Source organism: Leptidea sinapis, chromosome 29 (assembly GCF_905404315.1).
Source record: "Leptidea sinapis chromosome 29, ilLepSina1.1, whole genome shotgun sequence".
NCBI lineage: Eukaryota > Metazoa > Arthropoda > Insecta > Lepidoptera > Pieridae > Leptidea > Leptidea sinapis.
Genome location: NC_066293.1, coordinates 11,218,608 through 11,245,973, shown reverse-complemented (window position 1 = coordinate 11,245,973; position 27,366 = coordinate 11,218,608). Strand labels below are relative to the sequence as shown.

At 35.4% G+C, this 27,366-nt stretch overlaps 1 protein-coding gene across 1 annotated transcript; it reads left to right on the top strand.

The window, feature by feature from the left end:
- The first annotated feature begins 2,485 nt into the window (after positions 1 to 2,485).
- On the top strand, positions 2,486 to 27,122 carry LOC126973493 (uncharacterized). Its single transcript, XM_050820817.1, has 14 exons — positions 2,486 to 2,576; positions 4,847 to 4,971; positions 7,085 to 7,283; positions 8,681 to 8,813; positions 10,493 to 10,605; positions 15,140 to 16,939; positions 17,382 to 18,083; positions 19,710 to 19,922; positions 20,497 to 20,639; positions 21,730 to 21,871; positions 23,696 to 23,887; positions 24,985 to 25,187; positions 26,185 to 26,340; positions 26,465 to 27,122. The coding sequence occupies exons 2-14, from the start codon at positions 4,925 to 4,927 to the stop codon at positions 26,508 to 26,510; spliced, it is 4,089 nt and encodes a 1,362-aa protein (XP_050676774.1). The 5' UTR covers positions 2,486 to 2,576; positions 4,847 to 4,924; the 3' UTR covers positions 26,511 to 27,122.
- Positions 27,123 to 27,366: the final 244 nt, after the last annotated feature.

The following is a 27,366-nucleotide window of genomic DNA, read 5'->3' as shown; positions in this document are numbered from 1 at the left end:
AAAGACAGGATACGCTTTTATTGAAAGGCTTACATGACGTTTACAATATTTAATTAAAGTTTAAGTACAATATGATTTATGGGGAAGCCAACGAACATGCAACCATTTTAATTTATGGATACGTTTAAAAATTATTTTATAATGTTATGGTATAATAGGTATAATAGACATTCTTTATTTACAACTTAAAGCTGAAGATAATATTGAAAAATATAACAAAAATAAATCCAGAAGAAAAAGGCTGATAAAAAATAATTAGGTACTTACATAATAGATAAGGAAACAAAAACATTGACTAATTAAACTAAACAGCATTAAGTAACTAAATTAAAAGCATAAACTTGGCTGTAGGTACGGTTTTTTAGTGTCTAGTGCAGGTCTGACAGCCAAGGGATGGGAATGAAACAAAGGCAGCCAATATAAGCGATGGCGAGATGATATAGAAGCTGCAGGCGGGAAGCTCTGGACTGCAAGAGAGAGGAGCGCATGGAGGGAGGTGGGGGGACGCCTGAGCCAAAGAACAGTCGGATAAAGTCGGTATAGTTACAGAGGTAAGTTGAGAAGTGAAAGAGAAGAACCTCTCTAACGGAGATACAGCAAGATAGAAACGTAAAGAAAATCTATTGTTACTGTAACCGAATTTTAATTGACAAGTCGAAAACTTGCCAACGCACACATTGTCAATTACCAACAGTCACCATCATACTCATTTGTATTTTTTAATAAAAGGTGGACAGTGCATCTGATGGTTAGTGATCCCTAACCACCCACCATAATATTACTTTTATTGTCCTCTTCTATCATCTGCACTAATATTATAAAGATTTGTTTGTTTGTTTGCATTAAATAGGCTCCGAAACTACTGAACCGATTTGAAAAATTATTTCACATTTAGAAAGCTACACTATTCCCGGGTGACATAGGCTATATTATATTTTCAAAAAAATTAGGGATCCTTACTAAATATCCAATAATGTAACCCAAGGTGTAAAAAAATACCTGAAATATACTTTACATCGCGTGCGCTGCGAAAAGTAAAGATGAGAGAATAAAATATAAGTTCTTTAATTTTAAAAAATTGATTGAAATGCCGTGCTCAGTCCTGTGTGTACGCAGACGAAGTCGAGGGGTATCAGCTATTAAAAACTAAAATTAATTAATTTATTAAATAATCCACGATAAACGCCATGTAATCCTACCTTAAACATTCAACAGGCTGGCGCTGACGTCGAGTGGGGGAGTTGGGGAGAGGTCGATGAGGAGGTGGGAGGTAGGTGAGGTAGACAGCGGTGGAGATCGAAATTCATACCATTCCTACATTCCCGACCCGTTTTATTGAGATATTATACTACGTGCTGGTATTATTTAATATTTCACTAGCCCTGTCCTTCGACGTGCTTTGACTGACGATTGTCGCCCACTTAGATCATTTATACGTCTAGATAGACTACAGCTGTGAAAACGTCAAAAAAATTGAGTTTAAAACTAGCGTCTATTTTGAGCTAATTCATGCAAACGAATACAAAGTGTCATACAAATCGCGAGTGTAAGACGTAGCTTGTCACGCACACTAAACTAATATTCCTGGCCTATTTATATCGGTTGTCTAACAGCTACAGACTCTATCTAGACGTATAAATTATCTAAAAATTATCTATCCATTGAATTTCAAAAAAAATTATAATAAAGTGTGTATTTACGCACGTAAGAAGTTAAGAATTTTTGGTGTAATAAAACTGAAATGCTTATAAAATATTAATTACTCGTGCAATTTTACCTTTGTAGAAAAACAATATTGTAATAAAGAAGGTAGGTATTTAATACAACCAATGAAAATATTATTATACCGCATAATTAGGTTAAATAACATGAAAAAGTACAGAAATTTTCTGACTTTTGCAACATTCGTAAATTTTTTTTGGTTTCGTCGTCCATTATTAGGACAGGCAAAGGGTTCAAACCCATACAGCCAGTTTTGTTAATATTCAATAATTAATTGTCAAAGCCGTCAAAGATTTTTAGATGACGTACAATGTAAAAAATTTGATGTTTATATAGCTATTAGCTGCATACACCAATTGTTACTTATTGATATTTATAATGTACACACAAAAATAGTAATGTACATATTCAAGAATTTGTAACTAAAAATAAAATATATTTTATAATCAATAAAAGATTTTATTAATAAATAACCTTTCCTTTCATTATCATATTATTATACATAAATATAAGTAATAACTTAATCTTTTTTCAAGTTAAGCAATTTCAATATTAAAAAGTTCTACTCAGATTAGTTTAAGTTATGACTTCTGTCGGGCGTACACGTTTATATTATTGTAGTAAGTCTTATCTTTGTTTACGAGTTTTGTACGGAACTGTTTACTGAATACCGAAAGAGTAACGAATCACAAAATACAATTTATCTTTCCATATCCGTATCTACGTAATCTGTATTGATAACATTTATCAATTCAGTATTGATACACTATTGTTTGAAACAATTCCTAAACAATTGTTAATTTTTAAAACACTTTATATGTAAACAAGTACGGGTTTTGTGAATAGGAATCCAAGTAAGTAAGTTATTTTTTAAATTAAAGGGCACAATTTTTTTTTGTGGAAAGTAAGATACTAGCCACCAATGGAAGAAATACGTAAAGAAATTCGGCCTTTAAGGGAGCTTGAAATTAACAAAAAAAAAACGCTGTGCGAATACATGTTTTTTTTTATATAAGAGGGGGCAAACGGGCAAGAGGCTCACGGTGATTAAATGTGATGAGGAAACCATCCTTGGACATCCGCAACACCAGGGGTCAAGAGATGCGTTGCCTGCCTTTAAGGCAGGAGCATGCTCTAATCTTGAAGGCAAGAAATTTCTCGCAAAATGCGCGGTTGTAGACTGCCAGATTGTGATCATCTTTTTTTTGCAGAGCAAGACATCTGCGGAGTTGAATAAAAAAACGGATTTTAGTCTTTTAGAAATTTTTTATTATATAAGATAGAATAACAGTTAAGTAGGCACGGCTTGCTAAGCCCCAGTAGTGGCAAGAATACTAAGTCGTATTTTTGTGTTTGTCGGCTGAACAAATTTTTTTCAAAATATCGCTTCACGAGGAGCACCCGCGCCGTACCACGCATTTCGAGCGGGAAAAATACATTTTAAATTGTCCTTCGGTCTGTTGCTTTTGAAAATCCGCCTGCCCGCTTTTGTGGGACTATGTCGGCGTCGCTGGGGACACCGGGATAGACCAGAAAGCGGGACGTATGGCCACGTTAAGAATGCAGGATGTCAACATGATGCGGGTGATATTTCGCATTCTGTCGTAATTTTTTTATTTATTACACTTTTTTGACACCACATTAACAAAAAATAACTTAACTACTAACATACATAATTACATGATAAGTGCCTTATCACTATATAGTGATCTCTTCCAGGCAACCATTTGTAATACAATAAAAGAGAAAGGCAGTACATTAAAAGGGTAAGAAAAGTGTCAAAAATATAGACACACATAATATATACTATAGTAAAATATAGATAAATTTATAAGAAAGTAAAATAAGTAAAAAGTAGGAACAATCATTAACATTTCAGAATTGTTGAATTATGTTGGTGGATACAATACATATATAAATTCTATCAAATAGAGGACAGATAATGTTTTTTTAGTTGATTTTTAAAGGATGCCAATGCTTGTGCTTGACGTAATGTCCGGTGGTGGTACAAAACAGAACAATTCCTCTTAGCACTTGCCACCGTCATAATTCTGTGAAGAAACGTATATTTTTATTTTTTATTAGACTTGTACTGCTAGTATCGGGAAACACTAAAAAGCTCTTGTGGCCATTTGTCATGTTTATCATATACCTCTTGACTAAATAATAGTTTCTGAAATAAATCGCTCAATTAGCAGGTTCCATAATCAATTCTGTTTTGTGAATCGGACCAATCGGGCAGTACAATGGACGGAATACTCTTTAGATAACATAAAAAAAAAAACTTGTCTATTTTCTGTAGTCCCTTTAAAATGCTACAAAATGTTTTGCCATTTAAATGTCTTCTGAGTGATAGAAAACTTGGCATAATTAAGCCAGATTAGCCATGTTATACCGCTGTAACAAACGGAAGTGATAACCTTTCAATACCAATAGAGTATAGACTTCCAATACGATAGAGTATAGACTGTAGACAAACAAAGCGTTCGAAAGGGAAGAACCTTTATAAGGGAGATACAGCAAAATATAAAAGAAAAGTGAATCTAATTTTATTGTAACCACTTTTGATTGAAAAGTCGCAGCAGTCAACAACTTTGGCATTAGCTCCTTAGGGCGGATTTCACTATTACTAACTGAGTTTACGCTTGTAAACCAGTTTACAGATTCAATTCGTATTTCATCAACACAAACTAAACAAAGTTAATGGCTTAATCGCGTTTAAGAGCTGTCACTATCGTTATCATAACAGAATAATTTTGATTTTGTTCAAGCCTATCGATGACATTTTTACTGTTTTTTGATACATTCTATTGTTTGTGACATGTAAACGCAATTATCGTGTATTGGTGAAATCTCTTTGTCTTTAATTGAGATCAACACTGACATTTGAACTAGTTTAAGTAAACTGGGTTTTACTAAAGTGTTAAACCTGAAGTGTCGTTGGTGAAATCGGGCATTAGTATATTGAATATTAGTCCATTAGCACATAAACCTATATTCAATACCGAACTACTTTATCTAACTAAAAGCTCGTCAGATAAAGTAGCTCAATGAATAAATTACTAACAAAAGAAATTTAATTTCCAATAGAAACCTATTTATCACATTAATTCCTTGTTTGTAGAGACTTACATAATATTATAGGAAATTCGTTATCGTTGATAAAGAATTGTAAATTGTTATCAGTTGATAATTAAATCGCATGGACGAAGCAGGACATAGTGTTTTGTTGAAGTTCCTCGGACGAAGGTGAGTTTTTTTGTACTTTTTTAATTAATACAAGTAGTATAGTAAGTAAGTAAGTATCATGCCTAATACTCACGCGAAGTAGTCACTTATCGGAGAGTGAGTATTAGCCATGATTTAAAAGAATACTTATCGATGATCTTGAAGATTGCCTGAAGGTTGGTTTGTGCAGCGCAGGACCAATCGTCATGGCGATCTTTGGGGGAGGTATTTCTCCAACAGTGGACGTCTTCCGGCTGAAATGATGATGTCTTATTTTAAAAAAAAAAATAAGGGACGAGACGAGCAGGACGTTCAGTTGATGGTAATTGATACGCCCTGCCCATTACAATGCAGTGCCGCTCAGGATTCTTGAAAAACCCCAAAAATTCTGAGCGGCACTGCAACCGTGCTCGTCACCTTGAGACATATGATGTTAAATCTCATTTGCCCAGTAATTTCACTAGCTACGGCGCCCTTTAGACCGAAACACAGTAATGCTTACACATTACTGTTTTACGGCAGAAATAGACGCCGTTATGGTACCTTAATCTAGCCGGCATTCTGTGCAAAGGAGCCTCCCACTGGTATGGGTGTCTTATCTGGAAGAAGTTTGTTATGAATGGTTTTGCTTGTTTTTTTTTGAAATAAGGATGCGGCAAAATGACAAGTGTCCCAAGGTCCCTCAAGTCAACACTTGAGACTCTCTTGCCTCAACAGGCAATCGCCCACCGACATCCGAAAAACTAGGGGGAAAGTGATTCGATGCTGGTCATTAAGTTGGGAGTATGCTCAGTGTTTGAAGGTTCCTAAGTATCGTATCGGATCGGGAAAGTACAGACGGTAATTCATTTCTCAAAGTGTCTGTGCGAATTAAGAAATTTCTTACGCGGTTGTCATGATGAATGCAATTTGGTATTTTGAGGTATGATAATGATAAATGCAGAGGGAGGCCATATCTCTACGTAACGTCAAAGAATCAAAATGATGGAAATACTTTGAGTTCAAATGGTATATATTATACCTGATTACCTAGAGTAGGTCCTGAAGATTCAACAGTTTAAAAACCAACTGGCCTCAGATCAACTATGCTTTCTTGCATGAATAAGAACACGCCTCAGTGCGACTATCAAGGAACTTCATACCAAGTACTACCAAATATTGAATTAACTTCCTTTAACGTTCCAAAAGGTTACGGCACGGTCGCAAAAACAGCGCGTAAAACCACTTAGACGCCGGCAACGCTCCTGTGGTTCCTCTGGTTTTGGGGCGATCATTTACTATCAGCTGATCCATTCACTCGTTTTTCAATAAAAAAATAAACAATTACTAAAACTGAACGACAGTGACAGCTATGTGTCATTGTGACGTGTCATTTAAATTCATTTTTGCAGTTAGTGATAGTGGTTTTGTGTTTATTTTTTTTCCTATTATCGTGCGCAAAGTTCGATTTTGTGCATGCATTTGCGATCACAAAGTACCACTTTCCCACATGTTGACACGAGCGTGCGGGAATGCAGCTGAGCGTGCGGTAATGTTTGATAATAATTATAGTGGTCGAACTTTGCGCAACTTAATAGGTAAAATAGTATACGATACTCGTGCGCATGCTGTAATGTTCTTTTAATCTTTGCCTTATTATACAAGCTTGCTTCTCGTTCCTGTAAGCTTTAACCAGGATACATTTCTTATATGTATATTTATCTTACTTGCTATATATTAGCGAAAAACACTGACACACTGACATATCAAAATTCAATATCACGTATTATAAGGCTGTCAGGTCGTTTATACGCTTATATACTCTAAGTCTATGGTCTATATATATCTTTTGAATTAAACGGGTATTCGCTTTATATGTTATAATTGTAGTAAGTTGTTTCGACCCAATGAAACGGACCATCGCCACGTCATTCAAAACAGATTTAAAATTTCGATACTAAAACTTTAACCACGGGATTTAATCTTAAAACCCGTGGTTACTTATGTCTAACACAATATGATAGAGGTTTATTATATGACATCAATAGTAGCTGTGATTCTGTTGGATAATGACCAGTCATCGCCTGTTCGCCGTTTTGAATAATCTCTTTGAACATGTAAAGCATTTATGGTTATTATTTATTATTTATTTCAGCCCAAAAATGTCCGACGGAATATCATCACAAGTACCAGGCGAACAGAAGCTCCGTGGGGCTACCGAGAGCGAGACAGACGAACAGAAAGAGATGACATCATTTCACTATGATCCCGTTCTTACAGTCACTACAGAAGAAACATCCTTCAACAATGGTGGCATGAGAGTGCAAAAGATTACAGTGTCAGAAGACATATCGGTAAAGTACCAACACTTATTCAAGACACAAGTAAAGCCGGGGAAAACTATAGTTTCTCAAGTGCAAACAATGGAATACAATTATACGAAGTAAATTTAAATGTTTTTTATTTTGTAAAACCCGTTGCCAATAAAGAAACGAATCTTAAATAGCTGCCACTAATCAGTAACATCACCTATCTGCCATCCCTATTTAGCTGTCAGACTGACCTGTATCGCCACCATATTGGATTTGTTTCATTATTTCCGCGGGTTATACTAAAAATGCTGCCCCTGACCTCCATACATATAGTCAAAGAGGAGGATACAAATGCTAAGGTGTCTGAATATATTGACAGGCAACAGTCAAACTCATTAAATAACCAAACATAAAGTGCTCACGTCTAAAGAGGTTTTTAGTTTACGAGTAATAACGACTCGATCACCTAACGTTGCGTAGCGATGTCGCTTCATATTGTCTTCTATCGCATTGATCACGGGGAGTGTTCCGAAGAGCTGTTTCACCTGATTCCTGCCGCCGAATTCCACCTTCGCACGACACGCGACAAATTAGGATATCATCTCCACCATCTGGATCAGTGGCGGTCCTCCACTGTTCGCTTTTCAAAAAGCTTTCTTCCACGTACTACAAAGCTGTGGAATGAGCTTCCTTGTGCGGTGTTTCCGGGACGATACATCATGAGTCCCTTAAAAAAAGCGCCTACACCTTCCTTAAAGGCCGGCAACGCTACTGTGAGTCATTTGGTGTTGCAAGAGAATGTGGGTGGCGAAGACCACTTAACACCAGGTACACTCTTTTATCCTCCATTTCCATAAAAAAAATAACACATGCAGATATAAGTTTAGGATTGGGTTAATTCAGCAGCCCAGGGGAATGACCCTGGCGGCTAAGGCACGGGGAAGGGCCCTGATGTGGGACGCGTCGATACTCTGGCTCCTTCTCATGTTCAAGTTACGTCAGTTGGTGCTGGGGCTGTTGCTTCGAATGCAGTAGACAGCAAGCGTCATAAATAGGTCGGTCTCAATGAGACTTAAATCTGACGAAAGACGAAAAGGAATGAAGAGCGACTTGCATCTCGACATTCTGGCTTCTCATGCTACTTCAGTTCTTACAGAAGATATCGTGCTTCGGTTGTCGAAAACATTTTTGTGTCATTGAGTTTCGAGGTAAAATTTATCATAGGTAACAAATAGATCAACCTAGCTATCCAACGCTGAAATGCTTTATGAATTTTTAAGGTTTACAAAACAAGGAATAATTTTTCATTGTAAGTAAATACCATGTCAGATAATCAATAGATAATAGAAATCTTACAAAGTATAGGAATATAATTTTCGCAATATTAAAGATGCATTAAAAGGATGCTACCACGATGATAAATCAGTCTTTAATTTCAGGATAGCAAATCTGGTGTAGAAATCCATCGCTCTTTGGAAGTTACAAAGGGCGAGGAGAAGATGCCAGGTGTAAATCAAGATACGGCAATAAGTGACGATAGCAGCAGTATTTCAAAACAACAGCAACAACAAGGTAATTTATAAGAAAGAACTCTCCTTCGAAAGAGATTATAAGCACCTCAGTGTTAGTAATAGTACTTCTTTATGGAAGAGGATTAGAAATGAGAGTACATGCCACCTGATGTTAAGTGATCATCGCCGCAAATCACAGCAGCGACGCCGTCCGGAGAACAATTATTAAATAAAGGTACACGACTAGTATTCGTCCTGGAACAACGAAAAAAATACGCAACACATGGATGGCAGATATAATGATACGGCGGAGAATGTAAAGGAATATTAAATAAGGTAACTGATGACGTCAATTTTTATAAAGTCCATGGTGACACCGAATGATTAACACTATAAAATGTTAAATATCATATATGACGGGCACGTAGGGCCAGTAGGACTGGGACCTGTTCTATACCTGATGACATCCTTGTACGTACTCCTTTCTTGTACTGGGTACGTCTCATAGCGGTGCCTTTTCTGATGTGAAGTACTGGGCAATCTCTATTGTGGTTTCAGTTAAATTACTGGGCTAGTGAAACTAAAGAGGCCGACCTGTAAAAACGACTGATTTCGGTGAATCTTGCTGCATGATTCTGAGAATATGTTACAAAAAAATTATCAAAACTGTACAAATTATGGACGTGTAGGGATACGCTTCTTACTTGCTATCTTCGCGCTACGCTAGCTGAGTTCACACATAGGCTATTGATTTTGATTTTTATAGTACATTTTGAAATTTATTTTGTATATTAAATTAATTTGTACAATATTTCTGTTTTTAAGAAACAATAATTTAGATTACTGTGTTATTTTTTTATTTCTTAAATAACATGCTAAAAATTAGGAAGAATTCATAAGTGGCCGAATTACTTCGTAGAATGATGTAATTTCATCATTTTTTTTCTACTGATTTTTGTATGGGAGGGAAAAAATAATAAACACAAATAAAAATGTTTTTTTAATGAAAATAAGGTACGAGAGAACACAACGTTCAGCTGATGCTACAGCTACATTATGGGTACCATAATGGCGCCTATTTCTGCCGTGAAGCAGTAATGTGTAAACATTATTGTGTTTCGGTCTGGAGGGCGCCGTAGCTAGTGAAATTACTGGGCAAATGGGACTTAATATCTTATGTATTAGAGTTACGAGCGCAATTGTAGCATCGCTCAGAGAGTTTGCGTTTTCAAGAATCCTTAGAGGAACTGCATGGGCAGGTTGTATCAATTACAGTTGAACGTCCTGCTCGTCTAGTTCCGTATTGGCATTCAAAAAAGCCACATGTAAGTTGAAGAGTTAAGGTATCCATAACTTGCACAGTTTTGATAATGTTATGTAACATATTCTCAGAATAACGTAACAAAATTGACCGAAGTCAAGGTTTTACTGTACGGACTCTTAAGATCTTATGTCTCAAAGTAGCAATTTCGATGCCGATCAGAATTTTATGCTTTTCAAGAATCCAGAACGGCCCTGCCTAGGGTAGGATGTATCACTTAGCATAACGTGAACTTTTTGCTGGTTTTGTAATTTTTTTTCTCATAAAAAAGAGATTGTGAGGGGCAGTGATCACTTAGGGTCAAGCGTACCTACTGTCCGAGTGTTTAATCCTCCTCTCCCATCAAAAAATCTCTCCCACAAATATCTAAACTTTTGTTATTTTAAATATTTTTAAAGATGTACAATACTTGATTTCAGATAAACCGCAAGATGAGAAAAAGCCTCGAACAAGAATACCAATGCATAACTTCAGGCGCATCGTGAGAAAGGCCACTGAAGATATAAATTTATCGCATCAAACTGTACGGGAGGTAAGAACACTATTTCAATAAACTTTAAATCATTTTAAACTTTCTTAAATCAACCACTATTATATAAATAATAAAGGGCTTACTATACCTACTAGGTGATCTGATAGACTATGCAAATAAAAAAGGTGTGAGATTTTAACAAATTTGTCAAAAGCAATAGGAGATGTAGCAACAAGTGTGCTTATGGCGCCTATATGCTTTTTTAACAAAAGCATTTCAAAAGCGGTATCTTGTACAGCAGTATGGAAGCCTTCCTAATTGATTATTTATTACTCGCAGGCGATATACGAACGAGATATTTATCGCGTTCGTATGACCATATTAAGGGAATGTTGCATTTAAATAGAGTATAGTATTATATAATGATAAGGGGTTGCCCGCCCAGGTATCATACGGCGATACTGTGGCTAACGGTGGCCAAGAGGTCTGTAACAGCTTTTCGGAATATTTTCTCTCAGTGTACAATCAACCTCATAACTCCAACAATTATAATATTAACTTTCCTACTTTGCAGACAAATCTTACTAACACAATTGGCTCCATAGAAATTTCTAAAAATATAGTTCTTAAATATATGTGTAATTTAAATATTAACAAAGGGGCTGGAAGTGACGGTATTCCTCCTTTATTTGTAAAATCATGTGTACTTGCTATTGCAAGCTCTTGCTATAATTTTTAGGCAATCCGTTAATACAGGCGTCTTTCCCGATAAATGGAAATAAGCAGATATTATTTCTATTCACAAGAGTGGCAAAAGTTGAAGTTGTAGTTGTCCATGACCAGCTGTATCCAGTTGTCGCAGCTTATATTCCATGCTCTCAACACGGCTTTATGCGGAAGAGATCAACCGCCACCAACCTCGCTGCATTCACAGACTGCGTAACTAAATACATGGATGGGGGCTCTAAGGTTGACGTTGTGTACATCGATTATTCTAAATGTTTTGATCGTATTGATCATGGTATCTTAATATCGAAATTAATGGGTGTAGGTGTACATTGTGACCTCCTGAGATGGTTGATCTCTTATCTAAAGGACAGATTATAAGCAGTTAGGATTGGAATCATTAAATCAAACTTTGATCGCATACCCTCTGGCGTACCACAGGGATCTCACTTGGGGCCCCTGCTTTTCAATAATAAGCTGTATGATATTGACACGGCAGTGGGTCAGGGATTGGAAATAATACTCCGCTTATAGGAACGAGTCTTTATTTGTATTCACTTTTTCGTAACTTGCACTTTGCCGGTCTGCCGCTGTTCCTCTTGTGGGCGGCAATACCTTCACCGCACCGAACACTAACTCTCTTCTATCTTCATCTTCCGAACACTAAGTCTCTTCTATCTTCATTTTCTTGGAACACTTCCATTTTTCACTACTTCTTCTTCTTCTTTACACTTTCGAGTCAGAATTAGAACTGGCGTAGACCACGCTTGGTACGGCTTATATACCCCCGGATCTATTCTATTTTCAAAATGATTCTCCCATTCTATCTTTAATTATTATTATAACTATTTTTATCCTGCTTACACATTTTCCATCCCTTTTTTTCGTTGACAACTCACGTCATATACGTCGAAGCGTTACTACGCGACAATATTGAGACTTGCTTCATCTACTCCAAAATTTTAATGTTCGCCGATGATCAAAAAATATTTTTTCCCATTAATAGTTTGGCTGATTGCGACAAACTTCAATCAGACCTTCATAGACTCTCAGATTACTGTAGAATTAATGGACTGGAGCTCAATATCAACAACTGCCAAACTATCACTTATACCCGAAAACGCTATTTTATCTCTCACAGCTATTCTCTTAATGGTACCACTATTTCCAGAGTTGAGCACGTCCGTGATCTTGGAATAATGATGGATAGTAAGCTTTTGTACACTTGTCACTATGATTATATAACACAAAAAGCTTATAGAATGCTTGGATCTTTACATAGAAATGTTAAAAGTTTAAAAAAAAATGCCTCCCATAAAATTTTGTATTTTGCTTATGTTCGTAGTATTATGGAGTACGCCTCACCGATACGCCTCCATCGTATGTTACTCACATATCACAATTAGAGTCTATTCAGCGGTCCTTTACACGATGCTAAATTTTGTTCTTCGAAGAAAGGACGAATACGAGGATAGACTTACATATTTTGGTTACCTCGAAGATAGACACAGGATAGTAAATTTATACGAATAAAAATTAGAGATATTGGCATTTTTTTCATCAGCCGTAATAAATTTATTAATTCAGTGATCGAGCACATGTCCCAAGATGAGAACGATGCCCATTAGACTGAACACTACACACTACTCACAACTCATAACACTCATTGGTTTTCTAGCAAGGTAAGCACTGTAGATCTAACTAGTCGAAGAACCGCGCTCTAGTCTGACAGTACTAGGTTTTGAAATCTACATAGTGGAGTTGTTTTTGTTTTGCATGTAGTTTCCGTACCATATGGTCAACCAAATATTTTAGTTTGTGTCATTCGAGGAACAAGTATGCGTTAAACTGCTTTCTTATTTTATCTCAATAGCTTAAGAATGCGTGTTTATTTAACTAAAATTATTTGTTATTAAAATTCTAAGATTACACATATTTTCATTTTTACCGCCATCTAGCGGTAAACACCCATACTGAAATCATTTACTGTCAAACCTAAAATTTCATGCGTATGATAACATTTATACCTTTAATTATTATTGAAAACTCTAAATAAAGTAATATCATTTTGTAACGTTTGTGGCTTCAAAAAATAACTTTAAACTCAAATCACAGAGGACCTTTGTATAAAGACTCAAATAATGTATTTTTTTTGAACTTATGACCTCAAAATAGCACAGCGCTGTCGGCTTAATAGTTCAAAAAATTATAATAATTTTAATACTATCCTTTAGCTTTTCTAGATAATATTATTATTCTTTTGCCGGTTTTTTCGGGCTGTAATTTGTTTTGATTACAATAACATTAGTTATGGGCCGGTCGAACGGTAATATTTCACCAACACAAATATATCAAAAATTCTTGAACATTACTCGTAAAAGTACTGGTCTATTAAAAGAAACAATTTTTATCTTATTTATTATTGAAACCTGTACCTATATCTTAACCGGCACACTAATTTAATTTCTCTATTACTTATATTTTTAAAACCCAATACCTATTTTATACACAAATCACACATCAACTTTTTATCACAGTAAAACTTAACACGGATGACGGAGTGAACTAAAATAAAAACAATACTAATTATTCAATAATTAATTAATCAATGAATACACCTATTTACTCTAATGATTCTCACGAAGACAAAAAAGCGATAAACTAAATAGCCATAAACTCCTAATATGGAGGGAGTGAGACAAATGTGGGGTAATCGGTTTATCTCGCTACAAATCGTAAGTATGCATGCCTACCTAGCCGCCCATACATTGCTGAATATCGTTCAACTGTGACCAATACTTTTCTAAATAAGATCTATGAAATACTCGTTGCGTCGTATAGGCATTCATAGGACTGCCTACCGTACGAATGTAGTATGTATCTAGCGTAAGGAAATATTGAATAAGTCGGTGTCAAAAGAAGTTTGGTTATAGTATAACGAAGGCAAATTAAACTTTATTATTTAATATTTTATTTTTATTATATATTGAGTAACTGTATTTATTTATCTTAATTAATACTGTCATAACGAGGTAGGCAATGCCTAAAGGCATATATGGAATGCACGCCCCTGTCTCACATATTCATACACACTATACACAAATCTATTTAATAATCATGTATCACAAGCACACATTATTCAGGACTTCTTCTTCTTTATATAATTACTTACCATTTATTTGCCAGCTTTATTATTTCATTATAATTTAATCTGCCAAACTTTGTTAAAGGCAATACATGTATATATTTTATAGTATTAATATGAAGAATAGAAATACTGTAAAGTTTGCATAAAATAAATATATTATAGTACCGGAACACGCAGTGATTGTAGGCCCCCCACAAGATGGACCGACGATTTATTAATCGCCGGAATACGTTGGATGAGGGCAGCGCAGAACCGATCATCATGGATGATCTCTGGGGGAGACCTTTGTCCAGCAGTGGACGTCTCCCGGCTGATGATGATGATGATGATAGAATAATTATTAAAACTAAGCCATATGGATACCATGCGACAAAAAATCAAATATAATACAACTACAACGAGGCTGAACTACAGTGAGATATTTGTGCGAAACGTAGCAGGCCTTGGTTTAGAAATCTTATCAAATGACGGTTATATTACTTGGAATTGCATAATTATTATCCTTTTAACAGCAAAAGAGGAAATAACAGAACGTTGCTATTTGTGAAAAAGGAATACGTGTACTATATACACTATATATTACTGTCGCATCGAAATAAAAATTACGTCGAGGGACCAAAATTTTGGTTTAACCTACGTATTAATACTATGGGCAGACTTTGGTATAAATTTATTTATTGATTTGTTATAACCACAAATTAAATTATGATTTTCTTTCAGATTTCCAGAATTCAAAAAAATAAATCATCAATACCCCGATTTAAAGATGAAAGAATCACACCCTCAATCAATATACAAAAGCAAGAAACAGAGACGCCAAGAACTGACGAAGAATTCGACAAAATATTCGAAGAAGTAGTAATAAATCAAAAAAGTGTTGACAGTCCACCATTGTTCAAAGATCCAAAGACACTTGAGACAAAATTTGAGGAAATAATCCACGCATATGATGAAAATGAAAGCAAACCAATAAAAATTGAGAAAACTGTACTTACTAAGATACCTTTGTTAAAACGGAAAAGTGAGTGTGAAATGGATGTTCCAGTACAGAATGCAAAAAACTCTGTTAAATCATCAACAGAACTTGCTCCAAAAAGTTTAACAACAATTCAGGTAAGCGAGACTAAAGCTAGTGCAAAAACATTGACTAAAAACTTGTTTGAAAAAAATGAACAGAATGCTCATATTGACGTCGAGTGTAACACTGTAAGTAATGTAGAACTCTTAACCACAGAATCCCACCAGAAATATTGTAATCAATTTACAAATATGAATCATGAACTGATACAAAGTGATACAATAAAAAAATTCAAAGAACATGACAATGACAAACAAAGTGATAATGGGGATATTACATTTGATAAGTCATCCAAAGATTTATATGCATCTACGAGTATAATCAAAGAAGATGACAGCGACATAATAGATTCCAATGCTTCACTGAAAACAAAAGAAAATTCTGCAGTGTGTACTGTTGTCAACAAACTAGAAGAAACATCCTTGACAAACAACAGATATGAAACAACAAGTATTGAAGATGAAGCTGATATAGTAGAAAAAGAAACAGTGTTAGTTGAAAAACCAGTATTTGACAACATTTGTGACAAACTGCAAGATAACTATAATAGAAAAGAAGAGAAGTTAAGCAAAGGAGATGAAACTGTTCAAACTGCAATAGCCAATGTTGTAGACGTAGCTAATGTACAAAGTTTACAAGAAAATACATGTAGATACGATACTAAAATTGATTCAAATGTAACTATTTTAGAAGAATCAACAAGTGTACCTGAAAGTACACTAGCGGTGAATTTAGTAGAATATGCTACCTCTAATGATCCTAAAGAAATTGGACAGCAAAAAAATAAGAATATAAAAGAAGATAATATTCATTCTAATTCTGATGATGTCAATAGTAATTTTGAAAGTATCAATAAAACTTTAGAGATCAATGAAAATAAAATGAGGAACAAAACATTAGCAAATGCGAACATTAAAAACAAATTGAATTTTGGAGAACCTATGCACACCACACTTTCTCGCGTTGATGTTATATCTCAGAATAGCACTGATGACGGCGAAATAAATATAGAAAACTTAAAGATCTCGAACAATACAGCTATACTTGCAAAAGAACCGAATGTTAATAATAAAGCTGCTGAAAATTTAAATCAATGTCTTTTGTCTGAATCTATTAGTTCTGAAATTAATAATAAAACCAATACAACAAGAATTAATATAACCGTAATATCTGATGTTGAGAGTGTAAATAACATGGAAGAGAGACAAACTTCGTCTTTTAAAAATGAAAGACATATGAAACAAAAACCGAAATTAGACAAAAGCATGATCAAAGAAATTTTGAACTCCGACTTAAAAGAAGAAGACATTTTAATCATAAAAGGCAAAGTAAATAGAATTAAAAGCAGATTGGATTCGAGGGACGATAGTCTAAATCTAAATAAAGAAATAGTAAACGAAGTTCCTAAGAAACTTGTTGTATCGAAAATAGCTATGTTTGAGGTAAGTTTTTTAAAATGAAAAACAAATAACGAGATGAGCAAGAGGTCCATCTGATGGAAAGTGATACGTCCTGCCTATTGCATTGTCTGCACTGAACCTAAATTTATGAACGACATCGCAATGGCGATCTTCACATTGCGATATAAGGTATAGTTTCATCAATCCAGTCATTTCATTAGCTACGCACATTACTGCTTCACGGCAGGAAAAAGCGCCGCTGTAGTACCTATCCAGCACCTAGCCGGCATCCTGTGCAAAGAAGCCTGCCATGAAGTATGTATGGAAAAGTTTACTGTGATAAATATTACGTATAGCTTGTGCAGCAAGTGCAAATACTTATATTTTTTTAAAGTTGCATTTTTAATTAAATTCTTGATATTAAAGTTTTTTATAAAAAAAAAATTTCAATATTATATGACAGTAAAGAAATAATTTGTTACAGAAAATAGATCTCAAAGATGATGTAAAAAATAAATGTCGAGATTCCTTCAGTAGAATAGATAGAGATAAGCCAAGAATTGTGGATGAAATTAGGAAACCGCAAATAACTTCAAAATTTGCAGCAGTAACCAAATTCCCTGACCAAAAAACAATTAATTATCCAGCCATTAAATCTTCAAAATATGAAACTTTACCAGCTGTTAATAAAATAATGGGATATAATGAAAATACTATATCAATAGGGCTTTGCAGTAAAGATATAAAATTTTCTAAAATTATTGGTGATTCATTCGATGAAGAATTAAAATTAACCAATAGCGCTATACTTTCCCGATTGGAAAGTAGAGATGTACTAGAGAATACAAAAAGTACCAACGTAAAAATCAATGAAAATGTAGTTTACTCTCAAGATTTCCAAGAAGATAATGAGAATAATGGTGTTAAAATTAGAAGTGTTAAAAAAATAAAAAAAAGGGATATGAGGAGGGGTTTATCGTACACAACTAGTGAAGTGAATAAAAGAACTGTAATGCGTAGAGCTATGTCATGTGGAGGTAATGAAAGTGATGCCAAGAAAAACGTGAAGAATCTAGTTGTGGAAATGGTTTCACTGGAGCGTATGGATTTGGAAAGGAAAGGTATTATTGATGTTAGAGAGATACCAAAGCAAGGCTCGGTGTCCGAGAAGATTGCTCTTTTTGAGGTTAGTTGTATTTGTTAGCTTACTTCAGATTTGCATCACTTGTTGATTTATGAACACAGAACTGCTCAACTTTAAACGGAGTTGTGCCTCACTGATGTCATGTCCTCTTACCACGGTGTTGTCCTACTTTTTTGCTTCATAATTTTTTCCTTCTATTCCATTTTCTTTACATAGTGGAATGTACCCATAGGTCAATCTAAATTAGCTCTTAAAATTTGTGTATGCACTCCACTTGTACCAAACAAAAAATAAATATTATATTATTATTGTATAAGGGTTTAAAGTATGAAATTGCCGATTTTTATTGAAAAATTGAAAATCATATTTGTTTAATCAAAATAATTACCATTATTATGTATACATTGCTGCCATCTAATAGAAAGGTCATTTATGCCTTTGCGATAGAACTGTGGTGATGCAGATTCGACAAACTGTGTGAAAGCATTTTGTGCTGCCTCCTGAGAAGAAAACTTTGTATCACGCAGAAAATTTCTAAATCACATTATCATCTGGTGAATGCGGAGGGTGACGAATGGTTTCTAATTGCAGTTCCTGTAGAGTTAAAACCGTTTCTCGTGCTGTATGAGATCTCACGTTATCGTGGAATGGTGAAGATCGATTCATGAATCGGGGATGTTTCACTGCTAGTTTTCCTATAAATGTTCGGAGTTCGTCACATGTTTGGAGCCATTATTGCTTGACCAGATCAGAGAAAGCTGTAGTGAATAACACATGCTGAGACCACCATACAGTCACTATCACCTTTTTATTGGTAAGCTTTGATTTAGGACACTGTTGTGGCGATTGACCTGGGGTCAGCCATTGCATGTTTTGCTTACAATTATCGTAAAGAATCCACTTTTCAATGAATGTCACAATTCGATCCAATAGTCCTTAATTTCTGTATCGATTCAACAAGGCAATATGAGTTTTAACTCGAATTTCTTTCTGCAGATCAGTCAAATCATAAAGCTATGTCGCTAATTCCTGGGCATTTAATAAGTTTGGCTCGGATCGGCTTCCACCATCTCTTTCATTTCATTGTTATTCACCTGTGTGGGTGGTCTTCCATGCTTACTTTCTTCTTTTCTTTAAATCAAAGTTTCCATCACGAAAAGCGTTTAAGCCAAATTCAAACGATGCGTTCATTAGCAGCCCCCTCTCCAAGCGCTACATTAATATTGCGAGCTGTTTCTGCCGTGTTAGTTCCGTGTCGGAACTCATATTCAAAAATCACTCGAGTTGAATAAAACAAAACAACTAAAAGTCGATAATCGAATGTTGCACATTTTTTAAAAGAAAAACTATGTAGTTCTTCCAGATACCATGTGAATCTAATCTAAAGGTTCTATGTCAATTCAAAGTACCTATTACAATAAAGCGGCAATTGCATACTTTAACCCCTATTATTTAGCCTTCTCACCAATAGCTTCGACTAAAGCCCCTTCAACAAACAACTCTAATTCTCGTTTGTCTGCCGCTTGTGATTTTTGCCATTCCATGCTAAATAATTTAAATTAGACTAAGCACAAATTTTGCGAAGCTAAGATTTCGTTCTATACATATACATATCATAATTAATCTCAACCTTTCGACTTTCATTTAGTCAAGAATTAAAATTCACAGAATAAGCTAACCCCAAATAAAATAGAAGGAACTGGCCAAGCTAAGCCTGGAAAGTCAAATATTGAAGAAAACAGGATGACTGAAGACGAGCTAACACAGAAAGTGGCAGAGCTTACAGGCGCCCGGAGACGTTTCGGAAGACGAACTGATATGAAGTTTATAGAACTGCCAGATGGAGGGAAGATGCCAGCTATAGGTCTTGGAACTGCATTGGTAACGAATTCTTTGATGTTTTTCATTCATTTATAACAAATTATATTTACAATATCAGAGTTCTTGTACAAACCATAAACTTATTCGAGTTTTACCGTGTACAAGGGTCGTCAAAATATTATTTAAATATAAATTGAAGTTAAATTTAAAATATCAAAAAAAAAGAAAAGAGCTTAAATCTAAAATAAAATCATAAATATTTAGTGCTAAGAGATAACAACTACATTGATAGGTTAGTGATTCACAAGAACATTATTATATTAAACTTATGTCATGATTTTATATTAGAAGGGGCGAACCGGTAGTCCATTTGATTAAAAATGAAAAGAAACCCCTAAATGACGTCTTCAATAAGCTTAAAAGTACCTAAGTATTGATATAACCCCACAGATGATTTCACAAAATGGTTACGCAAAATAGTTCTTTGAGAAAATAATGGTTGTGGAATAACACAATTACTCATAAATGTAAATGTTTGAAAATATTTTTTTTTCTTCTGTAGAAAATTTACTTGCTGTTTGAAACTTGAAAGTTTCTTTAAAATCTTAAGCATGTTTACCACCTTTCTTTACAGCTTAGCAAAGAACTTACAAAACATATTGTAAGTGCTGCCATAGACCTCGGCTATCGCACCATAGACACAGGGTATATTTACGGAAATGAAAAAGAAATAGGTGAAGCGATCAATGAAAAGATAAAGGATGGAACGGTGAAGCGGTATGATATTTATAAGCTAAATATTCTTAAGCCTCTTCGAAAGAGAGGTCCTTCCAAGATATTGTATGAAACGAGTCGGTTGAACCTAAAACAACAATGACTTTCGTTGAGTTACAAATATATTTGACCACAATAAATATGGCAGCTATCTTTCAACTACCGATTACAATTGAGGGCGCAAAGTTTACTACGTTTTTAAACAACTCGACAATGAGTGGGGGGACACAGCGTGGTATTTAACCACATCATAAAAGTTAATTTATCACGCATTATATATTATAATCTTTGTTCTACATTAACAATTATTTAAATATAGGGTCACTGTTCCGGGGAAATTGCTTAATAGTCACACACTTTAAACAAGTTAAGGATATTTCACTGAAGTTTTAATAATTTAAAACAATGACGCTGTAAATGTTGATTTAAAAGAATGGCAATAAGTTTCTTACCATTTCCTGTAATTAAAACTCAACCTTTTCTAAAGTGGTGATAGATTTTTTTTTATATCGTATCGTCCCGGAAATACCGCACAAGGAAGCTCATTCCACAGCTTTGTAGTACGAGGAAGAAAGCTCCTTGAAAACCGCACCGTAGAGGACCGCCACACATCCATATGGTGGGGATGATATCCTAACTTGTGGCGTGTCGTGCGATAGTGGAATTCGGCGGCAGGAGTCAGGTTAAACAGCTCTTCGGAACACTCCCCGTGATAAATGCGGTAGAAGACACACAATGAAGCGACGTCTCTACGCAACACCAAGTGATCCAGCCGTTCACAGTGCACTGGGTCCCCGACAATTCGAGCTAATCGGATTTTGGATCGGATGGACAAGGGCTGACTTCCATGAGTCAGAGACTACTCATGATACAAGTATAACTTCTGAAATTCATAAGTATCATTTTTGTCACCTAAATGAATAAAGTGGTTTTGATTTGATTTGACCGCACTAAACCAACTAAAGACTGATAACAACAATGGAAACAAGTTTATTAGTATCCTTGTCTCATGACGTCTAAAAGGCCTTTTATAGCACAATATTAATCCAACAACATACGGGATATCTTAAGATGATTATCATTGTTGTTTCAGCGAAGATTTGTTTATAATATCGAAGCTGTGGAGCACATTCCATCGTAAGGATCTGGTGGAGAAGGCATGCAAGATGTCCCTCAAGGCGATGGGAGTCGAGTACTTTGATCTGTACATGATACACAATCCAATGTCTTTTAAGGTGTGTTGTTACAGAAAATACAGGCAATACAGATTCATACACAAAAACTTCGTAAATTACTACTTAACTATAAAACTATTTATAATTAATAATCTTTTTATATAATAAAGAGCACATCTAATGAGATTTTCAATAATCAATCCAAATATTGCTAGGACCCCTGGTTCTGTTAAGGAGTTCCGATGCCGAACTTCATCGGCTTCCTGTTTCTTCATCTTTTTCTGTTTCACAACTTGCTGGCAAAACTGTATTAACGAGAGGGAGGCTCCTTTGCACAGGATTCCGGCTGTTACTAGATTATGGTTACTACAATGCGACCATTTCTACCGTGAAGCAGTAATGTGGAAGCATTATTGTTTCGGTCTGCAGGGCGCCGTAGCTAGTCAAATTAATGGGCAAATGAGACTTAACATCTTATGTCTCAGGGTGGAGGCCGCAATTGTAGTGCCACACAGGTTTATTGGGTTTTTCAAAAATTACTGAACGGCACTGCATTGTAATGGGCAGGGCGTATCAATTACTATCAGCTAAACGTCCTGCTCGTCTCATCCGTACATTTACCTCAAAATGCCCCTCGAAGCGAACGTCAATGTTTTGCACTAATTCAAGTTACTCGTAATACAAAACTTCGGTAAAAATTCTCCAATCGAGCGAATGCCAAGAGAATACTATGAGAACCTAAATAACATACCAGACTTGGGCATTGGTGGTTTAAGCCCATCTTAAAACGTTTATAAATAAATATACTAAAATTAATTAGAAGTACATTGTTTTGTATTGGACTTAATTTTAAATTTATCATATTTTGATACAGTCTAATTTTACTAACATTATCATTCATTATATTACTGTAATCCAAGTTGTATAATATGGTAAGAAACAGCTAATGAATGATGTTACAGGGTTACCCTGTAAGTTATCTGTACACTTAGATATTTTTTTTTCTTGTTTAGGTGCGTTATGAAAAAATGATGAGTGAAATTTATAATTTTTATTTTTTATTGAGTTATCTTGAGTGTAAACTCTGCTAGTTTTTTCTGCAATCAATTTGACTCGACACGAGACTCATTCTCGTGCCAGAATTTTGCGAGTCAACATCTCCTAAGGATGTTTCTTGTACAGGAAAAACACGTGTCGAATTGATTATTGATAAATATAAGCGGAATTTCTACTAAAGATAACTCAAAAAATTTTGATATCTACAACTCAAGCTAACGAACACATTAACAAGTCAAAATTGGTCATAGGTCGTTATCAAGCTAGCTAGCCAGGTCCGTCTATACGCTAGTATATGGTATGTGAAAACACTTCGAGTCAGCAGAGTTTTTAGTTAGTTAGTCTTGATATAGTGACGTATTAGTAGTATGAGCTATTTATTACCTATCTAGTTCGTTGTTAATCAAAGCATCATAATTGGTGTTGATAACAAAATAAAAATAATTCGAATCCAAATATTTTATTTATTATTCAAAATTGGGTATTATATCACTTATGGAAAGTCAAACACTACCGGCCGACTAACGGCCGCAAGAAACTCAGCGGGTTTCTTTTTATTCATAAAAAAATATGCATATCTTCTTTTTCTTCCACGGGCAGTTTCCGCAACTGACTCGGTGGTAGATACTACTCCAACCAGCAAAACTTCTTCAAGAAGTCGCCCAACGAGGTCTTTCGCCCTACAGATTGCCATCTCTCTGAACTCATGCAGAATATGGGCGGGTGTATCGTCCATTCTCTCTTCTCTTTCTTCTTCAGGGGTTCTTTTTAATTTCTGCACTTAAGCGATACAACATGAAATTAATACTAATATAATAACGGTTACAGGAAGGCAACGACCCGTTACCGAAAATCGCAGGAGTGCTTCAGTACTCTGAATCCGATTATTTAGACGCATGGTACGGGCTTGAACACCTCATCAAAAAGGGGTACGTGAAGCGCGGAGGAGTCAGCAACTTCAACTCGGCACAACTCGATAGAGTTATTGATAAAGGAAGGATCAAGCCCGTTGTCAACCAGGTAAGTCCTGTTAGCTTTCACAGTCCAACATTTGTTAATACCAACGTGAGGTTTTTCATTCTAGCGCTCAAAATCAAAGAATATGGCCTTTTTATATTAAAAGACTGGCCTTAGACCGATAGAAGTATATCACTAACTAGCCCTGATTCATATTATACAATATTAAATTTGATGTAGAATATATTTTATCGATGAAACCGATGGGATAAGATCGCGTCTACCGCCTAATAAATTATAGGTTACAATACATTAACATAAAACAAGTCTTAGGTGCTAAGCATACGTATAATTATATTTTTCTAATCCTCTCTTTTTTTATGGAATAGGAGGACAAACGAGCGTACCCGTACGCTCGTTGAGGACTCACCAGAGGAATCACAAGAGCGTTGCCGGCCGTTAAGGAAGGTGTACGAGCTTTTTTTGAAGGTACCCATGTCGTATCGTCCCGGAAACACCGCACAAGGAAGCTCATTCCACATTACTCTACTTTTATCAGTCATTTATACGGCCACGATTGCTTACATAAATACAAACAATGGCCTGGCCTAAAAATGCATTGTTTACCATACTATAATGTCGCTACAAAAGGATAGTTTTCTAGTATACTCGTGTGAGTCCACTTGCACGAGAGCATGAGCGGTGATCACTTTTCCTCAGGTAATCGCTTGCAGAGCAAACCTACAAAAATATACTTGTGACACTTTTACACAAATTATCTTGCATTAGGCATAGCCTGTGTTATTGGTTGCAAGACAACGATATATTTACCTACTACCATACTTAAACTTATAAAATATGTTTGCACCGGGTTTCGAACCGGGACTACTAGCTTAGTACGCAGGGTCACTAACCACTCGGCTATAAGGTCCTGTTTGGATAAGTTTGGATTACAATGTGTATACCAGTTGTTTCTTGTTTTATATATAAGCATGAAATGGGTATCCATAAGTAGCCACAATAAGTTTTTCTATTCCGTTGTTGAGTTGAGAGCGTTGTAGATTTCATTTTAATAGGCTGGATTAAAATCCATAAATAAAATTTGTAACACCTAATAAGTCAAGTTAAATAAAACCTTATAAAAATAGATAATCCCACAGGTGGAATGTCACCCTTACTTGACCCAGCATCGTCTGCGGGAGTTCTGCGAGAGTCGCTGTGTCAAGTTGAGCACTTATGGCGTGCTGGGGTCCAAAGGGACGCCAGTTGAGCTGAAGAGCGGTCTACCGCCAGTCATTGATGATGCTATGGTGGTGGTGATGGCTGCCGGGCTCAATGTAACACCAGCACAGCTGCTCATAAGGTATGCTTATGAAAAGAAACTAATGAGATTCTTTGTAAACCATTGATAATAAAGAGCGGAACACGTAATATAGAGAAACATTTAATACATACAGATTTTAGTAAGGTGTTTGATATTGTCCCACATGATATTCTCGTGTAAATTACGAGCATATGGATTTACTGGATCTTTCCGTGTGGGGCTGAAATCCTTTTTTTTATCAATATACACACTATCATTACAGAGTATTCCAATGCGATAGAGATACATACATTATTATTATATTTATATCATATTTTAAGACTAGTTGTTTGTTTGTTGTTTTTAGTAGTTTTCAATCTAATACGTCAGATGGCGTGCCTCAGGGCTCACATTTAGGTTCCTTATTGTTTAATATTTTAATTGATGAGATATAAATTGTTTTTTGGCATCATCTGTGTTTATATATGCTGATGATTTAAAATTCGCAAAAACTATTGATTCAAGATGATATAGAAAGAATTATTCAATGGTGTGAAAATAGTGATGTAAACTCAAATAAGGAAAATGTTAACAAATACCACATAAAAGAACATACTTTTGGGACTTTGGAAGTAATTAATGATCTTGGTGTGACTTTCAGTAAAAAAATGACTAGTTTTCTGCGGACTTGGTATAAGGTATATATATGGGTATAGTAAAACGTGGTTCCAACATTCTGGAGTTTGCTATACGTAATAACTATGTATGCTACGTTCATTTGTAAATAATCACTACATTTAGTTCTCAGTTCTACTTTTTATATTGGTGTGTATTATCGTAAGTCATATTAAATAAACCTAATAAATAAACCACCAATTCTTGTATGCAGCAATTTTTTTTTCTGTTTGTCTTAATTTAGGTTTAATTTTATTAGACGAAATTCTGTGTGATTTGAAGCGGTGACTATTTTTATATTTAACTTTCATAATATGGTTGTTGTGACTTTCGAGTGACTTCTTTATTAGAATTATTTATAACCCTTTCTAACCTATTTCAGCTACCAGCTGCACTCAGAACACAGCGTGGTTGTGAAGTCAACCTCAGCAGCTCATCTGTGGAGCAACCTTCAGTCTTTGGACGTGAAGCTGGACCCCAGCCACATTGCCGCGCTGAACGCCCTCAACAGAAACAAGAGAAACTTCACTTTCATTGGGTCAGTATTAAAGCTGCGTCATCAAGAGAATAATATTTTTTTTATTACCATTCCAGTACAGTGTACAGAACCATAAATAGCATTTTTCCTTAGTTACCTAATTAATATACGTTCTTCTTTTCAGGATGGGCGATACACACAGGAACTATCCATTTAGAATTCCATTTTAAGTTCGACCTGTGGTAGTTAACGCTTATTTTCTAAACCAATAGCACTATAATATGGACAGTTCACATTAACTGTCAACTGTATTAGTTAACGAGGCGAGAAGCGAATAGAGCTAGAAAGTAAAAACGACTTAGCGAGACTTTGCAGCAAGAAGCGATACTTTAACGAGAGTATTTTACCAGAAGAAGTGTTGTAACGAGGAGTACGTGTAGCTAGCTGGTGATTAGCGACACGCAGAATTTGGCACATTGCTTGACGGGGTTTCTGTGTGTCTTGTGTGTTGCATCCTGGGCTAAGAACCCTCTCACTACCAGTGTACGAGCGTGACGGCCGATTACTCGTGCTATATGAGAAAATAACTGGTACTAGTCTCTCGGTGTGTATTTCTGACAACCCAGCGAGTGTTATCTCTGATAGCTCTTCTTGGAGTCCTCGTCGGGCAGTGTCAAACGACAGCGATGAACTATCTACATATATCTTTTATTCACTATATTAATTGTCTATGTATATTTATTGTACCTTTCTTGATCGAGAAGATAGTTGCCAAAGACTATAAGATTCATTTATTAAGTTTATTAAACAAAAATACAATAAAAGAAGAATATTTAAATCATTTTCCAATTTACTCGATTACAAGAAAAACCCCCGTTAAGCTTATGCACAAAAAATCTTGATGTAGGTAGGTTAAACCTCCATTTTGTGCTTTTAAATTCCTGTAAATGTCAATTCAAATTATCAAGGTAACCATCGTTTGGCAAAGACCGGTCCTTCCGAATAATTTTTTTGACGTAAAGTACATTACCATCGCTTCAGAAACAAGTGGAACACTGACAGCCCCGCCACGGTGTCGTGGGGTGA

Coding starts and splice junctions, on each gene's coding strand:
- LOC126973493 (XM_050820817.1), top strand. CDS start 4,925: ATGGACGAAGCAGGACATAGTGTTTTGTTGAAGTTCCTCGGACGAAG. Junction 10,606..15,139: donor CGCATCAAACTGTACGGGAG/GTAAGAACACTA, acceptor ATTTTCTTTCAG/ATTTCCAGAATTCAAAAAAA. Junction 20,640..21,729: donor AAGGATGGAACGGTGAAGCG/GTATGATATTTA, acceptor TTGTTGTTTCAG/CGAAGATTTGTTTATAATAT.